The sequence below is a fragment of the Vitis vinifera genome, chromosome 7 (assembly GCF_030704535.1).
Source record: "Vitis vinifera cultivar Pinot Noir 40024 chromosome 7, ASM3070453v1".
Classification (NCBI taxonomy): domain Eukaryota; kingdom Viridiplantae; phylum Streptophyta; class Magnoliopsida; order Vitales; family Vitaceae; genus Vitis; species Vitis vinifera.
In genome coordinates this window covers 19,281,594-19,294,058 of record NC_081811.1, presented here as the reverse complement: position 1 = coordinate 19,294,058, position 12,465 = coordinate 19,281,594, and the positions used below count along the sequence as shown (strand labels likewise).

Below are 12,465 nucleotides of genomic sequence, written 5' to 3'. Positions count from 1 at the left end.
TTTCCTTTAGGAGTCACACTTAGGGTTTTTCTTTGTTATTTTGTTTTTTCCTTTAAAAATAAAACAAAACAAAAAAATAGCGACTCCAAGTCTTTTTCAAAAAATCAAATTTTCACCAAATAAAAAAAAAAGACAAATTCACCATCGAGTGGGAACGCATCATGCAAAATGAGGGTCCACATATATATATATATATATATATATATATATATATATATATATATATATATATATATATATATATATATATATATATATTTCATAAATTCATTACTAATTTAACAAATATAACTATTAAGAAATTATTATAATTAAAAATAATTTTTGTAACTATTAAAAAGAGAAATTAAGGCATGTTGTAATATATCATCTCGTAATGTCTTGTACTTTTAGTGTATTTATGTTATAAGTTAGATATATAAATGTTATACCTCTATTTTGTAACAAATCTAATAACATTAGAAATGTTGTTTTATTCTACTATATTACTAATATCAATGCACTTTTGTCATACCAATAACTTGGATATAATATTAGTTTATTAAAAAATTTAATAATAAAATTATAATATAAAACAAATATCATAAATATTAATGTGTTAATAATAATTATGTAATTAGTCTTAATGTAGCATATAAAATATTAAAGGCAAAAAAAGAATAATTTTTTAATAAAGTTTTACAAGTCTTAAGAATTAAAAAATAGGAATTATCTTTTAGGTTTCTTTGTAGTACTAATAATAAAAATATAATAATATTACTTTTAATATAATATTAATAATATGAATAATAAATGGAATAATAATCATAAAAATAATAGATAATGTTAATAAGAATGATATTAGTAATAATATGAATAATTTAAAATACCTATATCATAATAATAATACGAAATGTAATACTAATATTTAATAATAATAATGCCTAAAAAAGTACTAATTATGTCTCACTTAATTTAAAATCAATTTACCTAGTTAAAAGATTTAGATAATATAGTTATGTATATAGGAAAAACCATAAATTCATAACTCATAATGTTTTAGTTTTTGTATAATATATTTTACAATGATTATATAATTTTTTTTTAGTTTCAATTTAATTCTAAAAATTATTAAACTCGATAATAAATTCAATACAAAGTTTTGTTTGGTTTAAAATTTATTTCCCAATGAAAATTTTGAAAACATAATGGTTTTATGCAAAGGAAAAACAATAGTCATTTTAAATATATATATATATATATTTGTTTTTGAAAACAAAATAATGTTTTTAAATAAAACGACCAATCCAGCTTTTACTATTAGCAAAAAGGGATCTCAAAAAATGCTTTTGTAGATAAAAATAAAAAAATTATTTCAAACTTTGTAGCTTGAGGGTTAATTTAAAAAAAAAAATTATTTCGAACCATATATTGAGTATCATTGTCAATTTATTTATTTTTTCATTATCATTTTTATTTTTACCTAATATTGAAATTTAATCATTCCAAATTTGCATTCCTCAACGCATAGAAACACAAGAATCAAAATCACCAAACTCATTCCTATTCAAGGAAAAACAGGAAAAAAAAATAAAAATAAAATATTCATTTTCATTTCTAACAAAAATGGAAGAAATGTAACGTTCTTCTCAGAAAATGTCATAGGAAGAGCCTTATTAGTAAAAGCAGCATCCCTAGTATAAAACAAAGGAAAGAAGAGGAAAAAGAAAAAAAACAAAACCCATGACCAAACATGACGAGCTTGTACAATTTACAAATATGAACAAAAGACGCACATATGTACAATAACCAGTATGCTAAGCGTAAGGCAGAAGCAAACATCATCAAATACCTTGTTCTAATGCAAATAATTATTACCTAACCCTCGCATACTACATCACATCTTTTTTATTAGCCATATTAGAGTTGATATATAATCACGATTAAGGCTCGACGATGATCTTCCCAGTGGCATGGCCATCGATGCTCTTGGCCCAAGCATCTTCAGCCTTGCTCAGAGGATGTTTCGAGTCGATCACTGTCTTAAGCTTCCCTTCCTTCACCAACCCAACAAGACACTCCAGGTTCTCCTTCTTGGGAGATAAAAGCAAGGGAACCAGCTGCTTCTTAGAGAAAGTGAGTTTCTTCAGAGCAAAAGTCACCATGGCACTGGCGTTAGGAGTGATATCTATTACCTTCCCATTTGTGCTTAAGTTAGGTTCGAAAGTGGACCACGGAATGCCTGTTGCACAATGGATCACAGCGTCGAATGTCCGACCAGATGGGCTCTTGAGAGCTGCACCATCTGGGGTCTTGTAGTCCAGAACCTCATCAGCCCCTAAGCTCTTGACTAGATCAATGTTTCGTGCTCCACAAGTGGCTGTAACATGTGTGTTTCCCAGCTTTGCAAGTTGAACAGCATAGTGACCGACCCCACCTGAGGCAGCTGTGATAAGGATGCTTTTCTGTGGGCCACTTCCGTCAAGGTTGATGCCTACCACCTGGGTGAGGGCCTGGTGAGCTGTAAGACCTGCAATGGGCAAGCCTGCGCCTTCAGCTGCTGACACTTCAGCAGGCCTCGAGACTGTTATGTTCTTTTTAGCCACAGCAAACTCTGCTAGTCCACCTCCACTCTGTCATCGATACACAGAGCTTCAGGATTAGTTAACAAAAAGTACACATCCTTTTATATTTATGCAAATCTTGTTTTCTCACTCTGGAGAGCAAGGACGGTCTAATGCTATTCTTAAGTTGTGGGTGGACATCAACTTCAACTTGTGTTAACCTCATTATTACAACAAAATTTCTTATCCACTTCATCTTGCCCCTTGATAAATTTTTTTCCTCAAGTCCTGCATGATTTTCGTCTATAGTGATTCCTACTGATTGTGTGTTCCCTTCTAGAAGAAATAAATAAATGATTTATGTAACTGTGAATACTACAACCGCCGGGGTTCTAACTCGTGTCTAGAAGTGATTTCATTTTGCCTAATAAAATGAAACACTGATTTTTCATTTGAAGTTACAGGATTCACTAAAATAGAGATCAGTGGACTTGGTTCTTATTTGCTTCATCTAAGCCAGCAAAGCAGCAAGAAAAGGCGTATAGTTTTGCCATCGAGAATACAGCCAATTCATTAGATATGTCCTTCCACCATTGGGGTGGATAATTTTCCTAATCCAGGTGTTTTGTTTTTCATAGCAATTGACACACAATTCAGAAAATACTTCTCTCATTTTGAGAGAAAATATCCTCTCTCATAGCTCCCCTTTGTCATAAATTTTCCCTTTTTAGCTAATAATTAAAAAAAAAAGAATTATTGACCATAGCCTGCCAATTGATGAATTACCACATGTTTGCAATGGAGAAAGTATCATTTTCTTTTAACCCAGAAAAAGAATCAAGGGCATTGTGGAATGTCCAGCTTACTAAAATATTTTTATGCTGGTATCTGCATGGACCAGAACCAAGATACACAAATCTATGGTATATCTTATAGATGGATAGAAACAAAAATGATTGATCATATTGCAAATTTCTCACTATAATAATGCAGACATCACCCAACATGAGATCACATAGAGTTGAACAGAACCTTAAAATCAGGCTGTTACTTACAAAATGGCTAAGTACAGAAACAACTTTGTCACCAGCTTTGAAATCTTTGACTCCAGATCCAACCTCCACCACCTCTCCAGCCACATCAGTAACTGCTCCAACAAGGAAGATAGTAAAGTTAGAATCACAACATAAATTGCTAAAAACTAAACAGCTAATCAGTATGAGGGGATTAAACAAAGTGTCAGATGAAACTGATATTAATTAGGCTGTCTTAGTGTTTCCTTTAACACTAGAATAAAACCAACCGTCACATTGCTTTCCACTGATAATCCTCTGATCTGGACAGTATACATTTACACTGGGAATATCAATGGAAATTACTCCAATTCGTCTTGCAACAGAAATGGTTGAAAATTAAATATGTATCATGAGGCAAAGCAACCAGCTTAAGAAAAAGCCCCTATTTATCCGTTTCACGTTTCTCATCTCTATCAGCTGTGAATACTTCAAAGCTACCCATGGGGGGATTCTCAAGTATAACTGTATATCCAGTTGCAATCCAAAATTTTCTATCTTTGACTAATAAGAACAAGGACAGGAGCACATTTATAAAAAAGGAGAGTGCAAATTCAGTTAGCCACAATGGCAAGATGTAATGCCCATAAAATATTACACAAAACAGTAGTTTCAAAGGTGAGAGCATTCTGCTACATGTAAGTAAGGCACAAGGCACCAAGATATATGTGCTTCCAGAAAGTTAAGATGCAAGCTCCAAGGTATAAGGAATAAGACTATTGATTTTTATTTTATAAAATCAAAATGTTAAATTATCTAATAAGAGAAGTAAAAGAACATATAAACATTTCTTACCCATAAAATTTTTTATTAGTTTATACAAGGATTAAATACAGAAATGACTCAACTAGATACTGTTGAATCAAGAAACATGGTTGATTTACAACAAAAAATAAAATGAAATAAGAACATGATTAAAGAATTACTGAATATGAACAAATAACCAAAGAAACATGGTTGCATTTATAGAATTAAAACAATTTAAATAATCAATCACAAAAATGTACTCCTCAAGAGACATGGTGTGATAAGTGAAGAAACTGCATGTTTTAACCTGTTATGGTTCAGAAGGGTTATGCCTAATTAGACGGCTAATTCTAAATCCTGAGCCATATAGTGCTATGCATATTGAAATGCCGCAAGAGATATTAACTAAATATATCAAAATCTAGAAGAGTTTGTGCTAAAATGAGATACCAAATATAGATTAAAAAGCAACAACTAAATTAAGTTTTATTGGTTTGATTTTGAGTCTGGATTTTATAACACACATACAGATAAAAACACATGACTGATAGTCCATAGCTAATAATTCCACATAGCTCAGAACAAATAAAAATGACGAGAACGTAAATGCATGGCTCTGGATCTATCCAAACAAAGAGAATGTAGAAACAGCTTCCACATAACAAGAAGAATGTAAAAACATCTAAAATTAAAAAAAATAAATAAAAAAAAATCTAATTCTACACCAACCATAAAGATAATCAAAGCCCTAAAATAGAAAGAAGGTCCTGAAAATCCAAACCCATCTCCAGGAAATGATCTCCCCAAAAAAGGTTGTGCCTCACTGTTGCCACAACCATGCCTGAACAATCTAGGATTGTCCTAATAAAGACTCATCCAACTGACTTTACTAAGCATGATTTGTATTTGAAATCCACATAATATCTAGTCTCTAATGATAACAGGAGCTCAGCCAGCTAATCACACTATTTTCCCATGTCTTTAATCCATTAAAACATGTCTTCTAATAAGTTGCAATTAGATTGGCAAATAAGTCTCTTGATGGAAATTTCAACTTGAATGATCTTTTGGAAACATCACATTATGGTCTTCTTAGAGCCATAATCAGGAGGAATTAATGGAGAGTCATCACTAAATAAGTAAAATCCACTGAGAAGTTTATTTATTTATATTTTATTTTCCACATTGATAAGAATAGCTTTCTTTCCAGAATTTACGGGAAGCATTTCCCTAAAATTCCGGCCATAGATCACATAAAACCATCACCTTTCTAATCCTTGTTCAACCAATAGACTCAAATTCCACCTTTCCTCCATAAATCCCTAAAGCAGAAGCCCTGACTCCCCATTATTTTTTTGTGCACAGCTACTTCAAGGACTGTCCTGCATCCTTCCAACCCTAAAACTTGCTAAACTTGAAATTGAACACTTTTTGTTTGAATTGATTTATTTGAGACATGTCTAAATCCTTGAAAACTCATGTTTTACTTTGATCTAGCAGTTGTGTGTGCACAATAGCTGTTTTAAGTAGCTGCATGATTGCATTGGAAAGGTTAAAAATTCTAATGCTAGTGAAGCTAGTTCTGGGTGTTATGGTTTGAGTCTTATTTTTTGTTTTTCTTCATATATTAAAAGAAATTAATTTATGTGGGTTCCCAACAACTTAAAACTTATTTTGAGTTTTTCTGTGTCTAAAACAGAGAATTCTTCTGTTTTCAGGGAAACTTGTTGTAAATCCAATAATGGAAGAAACCTGCTCTTAGCTTTAAGAACTTTTAATTCAAATTTGGTTGCCATGGTCTCCACAATCTAATTTTTTCTGTTAAGATCCCCATACCTATTACCCTATTCTACTATAACAACCTACAATACAGCCTGGAAAAGGAAATACCTTCCTCAGACCGTATCATTGAATTCTTTGGTGTTTTCCTAAATTATTTTGGAAGGCTCTGTTCGCTAGAAAAAATTCTTAGTTACCAAAATTACTTTTCTTGATTACCAGGAATCCATGATTTACATGCAATTTCATGTGATGTGAATATGCTTAAATATGCTCTGATTTAATTTAACTAAGTAAACCCTCCATGATAAATTTGGCTAAGAGTAGAAATTATCTTATATGGGAAGATGTAGAGTGCCTGATACCTTCCTGTTGCATACTATTGTTTCCAATGCAAATATGGTAAAGGGACTAGAACCTTATCCAGGTTATTGGAGACAGTCCCTAAAAAACTCAAATTAGAAAGTGATTCCACTCTTTCTGCTACTTGCATGGTAGCAGCACTCTAAGATTCACAACTAGGGTTGGAGTCGCATAGGATGACGAAGAAGAGAATGTTGAAATACAGATGATGCAAGAATAGGATTGAAGATGACTTTGAAAAGAAAACAATAACGATATAAATAATGTTAAAGACACTGGAGACTATGCCAAACACTTGAGCAGTAACAGAATTTTTCTCATTGTGAAGAAAAATATCTTAAAAATTCAACAAAATTACATGATAACTCATACAGTTGAGGCATAATATAATACATGTCAAAAAGAGTCAAGAGGATTAATAAAAAGAAAATTAATAGAAAGGAAATAAAAGCAAAAAAGAAATTCAAATATAAACCATAGCCAACAGTTGATTACCTGGTATGTGAGGGAATTTGCAAGGAAAAAGAGGACGCAGCATGCCTTTCTGAATTTTCCAATCTACTGGATTTAGGCTTGCTGCTTCCAATTTCAGCAAAACCTCATCTTTAGCAGGAGCTGGAACTGGAACCTCAGCATGCTGCACTCATAGAAATATAAGTATTAGCTCCCAAGGCAGCTTGAGAAATCTTTTGGCAGGTTTATGAGTTCAAGTTCCATATTTTTCCTTTACCCTTCCAGAAAAAAATTGTCATATTCTAAATTTTCACTAGTGTCTTCATTGTTCAGAGCGTTTGTGAGCTTGCTATCTTTACTAAAATATGAAAACCCGAGTTATAAAAGTTACACTAGAAGTATCCTCAAATTTCTTAATCCAGCCCTTCATAACAGCTAGATCAAATGTTATCTCTCTTATTTTGTCCAAATGCATGAAAAGCACTTGTTTAAGCCATCCTTTTAAGCTTCAATTCTGATTCACTAAAAACCAATTTGCACCTTTGAATTTGTGAGTCCAGCTAACATTTGATGCTATATGTAGTCAAATCAGTTCCATTTTCTTAAACCCAAATTTAATAGCCATAATTTTAACCTTTTGAAACAATTATTTCAAGTCCCAAACAAAAGGTGGCTTTGAGTATCAATACATCAGGTCCCTACAATTGCCTGAAAGTACCCAAGTTTTAATGCCGAAATTGGCCTAAACAAGCATTAGAACAGCAATTAGGAAATTTTGGAAAGTTTAGAGCATGAAATCCACAATGATAAACACCCAAGGAGAACCAAATTTGATTTCCACAGTGCCAATTCCTATTCTCTGAAAACTCTTCTTCTACTCTGCTCCTTCCAAATTTTCCACACCTCTCAACAAAGGCCTCTTCTAATGATTTTTTGAAGACCTATTGACTCTAACAACTGATTGCAAAATGGCCCTCAGATTGTCTTATGTCATAAGATAAGGAGGCATTCTTTAAAAATTCCAATGAAGATTCTCACTCAACACAAATTCATTCTCCAAAGCAGTGACTTTGCTGATTCTTATATGATTCCCTTGTATAAAATTAGAAAATGATATAAAAATAGGGTGGTCATCCTTCAAACCCAACAATTCCCCCTTTTCACATGAAACAAGTGGGAATACAAAATCACTGAATACCATGAAAAAGTAAATGGAATCAAACAGAAATGCAGTGGAATACAGATCATCACCAGGAAAAAAAATGGTACACATTCCAAACCCACCACATATAAAATAAAACCCCTATAAAATCAAGATAAAAAATTAGATACAAAATGGAAACCGACAAAACTGAGAATTGCTTGAGGAGAAAAAAAAAAAAAAACCAAAATCAAAAGCCCTTGTCTTTTTGTATTTGAAACAAGTGGGAAGAAAAAATCACTAGAGCGATAATTAAAAAAAATGCACAATAAACCCAATTGATTCAATTACAAAGAAAATCAAACCCACCTCACAGTCCCTCTTCTCAGCCTCCATATCACATAAAACTCAAAAATAAAAATAAAATCAACAAAAAGACCAAAAAAAAAAAAGACAAACCAAATCGAAAAGAAAAAATGGAAAACCCACTAAAAAGAAGCAAAACTCAGGAGGAGGAGAAAAAAGTACCTCCAGCCCAGCAGCTCCGCCGCCATAACCACTATACCGAACCGCGCGCATGAGCTTGGCAGCCATATCTAGAGGGAAAAAAAGAGAGTGTGAAGGAAGAGTGGAAGAAGCGATGACAGCTTTGTGGGCCACGTGATTTGGGGATGATATCCACTGATTTCATTCAATATTTGGAAATAAATCCTTCAAAGATAGCCACTGATTTCCATTCACTTCATATATTTTCATGGGGTGAACGGAGATTTCAATAAATATGATGCTTTTATCCGTTAATCACAATGCACTCGTCCTTATCCATCCAAAACCCAAGCTTATGTTTGGCTTCAAAGAAAAAGTTTTGAGGAAAAAAACAAATTAAGTGTTTGTTTCTGTTTTTTTGTTTTAAATTAAAATTTGCTATATATAAAAATATAAATATTTTGTCTTTTTTCTATTTTATTTTTCTCCATTTTTTATTTTTCTGTTCTTATTATTATTATTATTATTAACTTATCAAATAAGAATAATATTAATACTAATATTTATAAATAATATAATAATTAATCATAAATTATTTCTTGACAATTAAAAAAATAAATTTATTATAAAGATTTCATAAGAAAAATATTACAACTGTTGTAAAATAAATAAATAAATGAAAAGAAGAAAAGAAGAGAAAATGAAAAGTAGAACTGAAAAATTAAAAATAAACTTTTATTAGAGGTCTTTGCCTTTATATAGGAAGTCACAAAGAGATATACATCAATATAATGATCATCCATAAGTTTCCATAATCCTATAAATTTTCATATTTTATAACACTCACCCTTAGATGATCATAAGAATATGTCTCATTAAAACTTTATTAGGAAAAACCCTATAAGAAAAACCTTAATGAAGGAAAAATAGTACAATATGTTTTTGAACTACTACAACTACCTCATTAAAAACCTTGTCAATAAAACCAGTGGGACAAAACTTAGACGAAAAAAAAAAAAAAGTATAGTATAATGATATTCTATCAATTAGCTCTCTCTCATATTAACATGATTATATTGTCTAGTAGTTCAACATAAAGATTTTTGAGTTGACATATTCTAATAAGCTTCTTGAGTATTATAGTTCACAACACCTTTGTGAATAGATATGCTAAATTGTAATTTGATCTTACTCATTAAACAACAATTTCATCACTTCTCTAGTGTTGATGAATGTAAAAGAACTTAGACAATATATGTTTAATTTTATCACCCTTAATGCATACTTTTTTAATTTGTGCAATGCATGCAACATTATCTTCATATAACTTGGTAACATTATCTTTGATGAAGGGTAGTCCACATGTTTCTGTTGTTTGCTTGATTAATCTCCATGATATTGTCATACCACCATGGGTAAATACATACCTATTTGAGATTGATTTTTGGGGTCTGAAGATAGTTAGCATCAACATATTCAAACAATTGAGATTTTGATCATTTTGAATAAAATAGACTCATGTCATTATAATACATGTTTGGCTCTATTTCAATGTCTCCGAGTTGGTGCAAAACTATATTTCGCAAGTAAGTTAACAAAGAATGTGATATCTAGTCATGTATAATTTGTAAGATATATCAGTGCACCAATAACACTATAATATGGTACTTCTAAACTAAGTAGTTTTTCATTATCTTCTTTAAAATGGAATAGATCATTTTTCACTTCAAGTGAACAAACTATCATTGGAGAACTTAATGGATGTAATTTACCTATATGAAAGTGCTTCAAGACTTTCTTTGTATATATTGACTAATAAACTAATATTGCGTCTAAAAAATACTCGATCTACAAGTCGAGGCAAAAATTTTGTTTTTCAAAATCTTTCATTTCAAATTTACTTTTCAAATTGTCAACTATTCATGTAAGCTCTTCAGGAGTTCCAACAAAATTCAAATGTTCCACATATTGTATAACAATTGAAAATATTCAACATAATGAATATGCATAGACAAATAAGGTAATACACATATACCACCCGTTTCAAATATTCATTAAAGTGATAATACTATATGTCTTTGGATTGCTTAATTGATACAAGGATCTTTGTAGCTTAATTGAGTATATGCTACAATGTTTTGAATTAGTTGCTTCAGGCATTTGAAATCCTTAAGGGATTTTCATATATATGTCATCATAAAAAAATCCATAAAAATATGCAATAATGACATCCATGAGACGCAAATCCAATCCTTTTGAGACTACTAAACAAATTAGATATCTAAATATGAGTGTCCATCATAAGAGAATATGTTTCTTCGTAGTTAATAACAGGTTTCTGCGAGAAACCTTGAGCTATGAATCACACTTTATATCTTGTGATTTCATTTTTTTCATTACACCTTCTTATAAATATTCATTTATATCCAACAAGTTCGACAACTTCAGGCGTTTGAACTACAGGTCCAAAATACTTCTCATTTTTCTAATGAGTCTTATTTTGTCTTCTTTCCATTTTGACCAATCTTTTCTATGTTGACATTCATCTATAGTTTCTAGTTTGGGATCCTCATTATTTCTTATGATGTCAATAACCAATTGGAAAGAAAATATGTTGTTAATGACAAGAGTATTTCAATCCCATTTTTCTCCATATATAAGTAGATAATTGAAATTTCATCATTATCAAGAACTTGTACTTGTTCAAGAGTTAATTGTAAAATATATGCCTCTCTTAGGGCTACTTGTTTAAACTATGCTTGTTTGAGGACTGCTTGAGACTAATCAGTCATTTTAATAATCCATTTTATATTCTACTTCTTCAAAAGTGCTACCTTTTATATATCTTTCCTTGTGTTTTTCTTTTCTAGGGAATGTGTTTGCCTCTTCAGGGTCTACCATGCTTCAAGCGTGCCTTAGACTCATTATTTAATTATCCTTCAGGGACATCAATTCATATTGGAATATTCTCAATCAGTGAGAATGATTTTGTCACTTTCTTTGCATCAATGGAAGCATTTGGTAGTTGATTTGCAAGTCCTTACAAATGAATAATCTTTTGAACTTCCAGTTCACATTGATTACTACGAAGATCAAGATGAGTCAAAGTCAATACATTCCAAATAATTTCACACCATTCTTCTAGAACAAACTCTTCTCCCCCTAATAATGGGAAAATTGTCTCATTAAAATGATAATTTGCACAACATGTCATTATACCTTTCATGTGTATAGGTAGACTAGTCACTAGATAAAAAATTTGGTTTTATAATGTACGTCTATACAACTTTACAAAGAATTAATGCATTATCTTTTACCTCGATGGACCAAGTTGGTCTTACAAGATTCTTTTGGATCTAACACAATCTAAAGTGTCATTCACATATAATCAAATTCTACTAGTAACATAGGATAAACTCTTCCAGAGCCTTTAATTAAGTTTCTATCACCCGATGTAGTATTAATATTGTTTGCCATCAACATTGTACAATTAATGAAACAAGAGTTTCATAAAAATAACAAGTTATAAAACATGTCATAAAGACCTTGCCCTTTTAGAGTTGAAGAAATATTATTATGGAAGAAGAATTAAAATCAATAGAAAAATACTAGTCATCGATGATGACTTACCTTAATAAGTTGTGTAAAAGCAACAAGAATATATATAACATCACTAAAAATATAGAAAAGATAATTTAAACTTATATATTTCGTAAATATTTCACACATTTGATTTTATAAGTGTAGAGCAATTTATACATGAAATGACTAGGAAGTATTTTAATGATCAAACTAATTGTAGTGATAGATCAATAATTTTATTCAAATATTATTATAATCTAAATCAATGTACAAAAATTAATTTATAGATCAAAATTTC

General features: G+C 30.9%; 1 protein-coding gene across 1 annotated transcript; it reads right to left on the bottom strand.

Annotated features, from left to right (window-relative positions):
- Positions 1–1,570: 1,570 nt before the first annotated feature.
- On the bottom strand, positions 1,571–8,995 carry LOC100263927 (chloroplast envelope quinone oxidoreductase homolog). Its single transcript, XM_059738223.1, has 4 exons — positions 8,628–8,995; positions 7,001–7,142; positions 3,599–3,690; positions 1,571–2,612 (listed from the first exon to the last, which is right to left on the bottom strand). Exons 1-4 carry the CDS (start codon positions 8,691–8,693, stop codon positions 1,923–1,925), a joined length of 990 nt encoding a protein of 329 aa, XP_059594206.1. The 5' UTR covers positions 8,694–8,995; the 3' UTR covers positions 1,571–1,922.
- Positions 8,996–12,465: the final 3,470 nt, after the last annotated feature.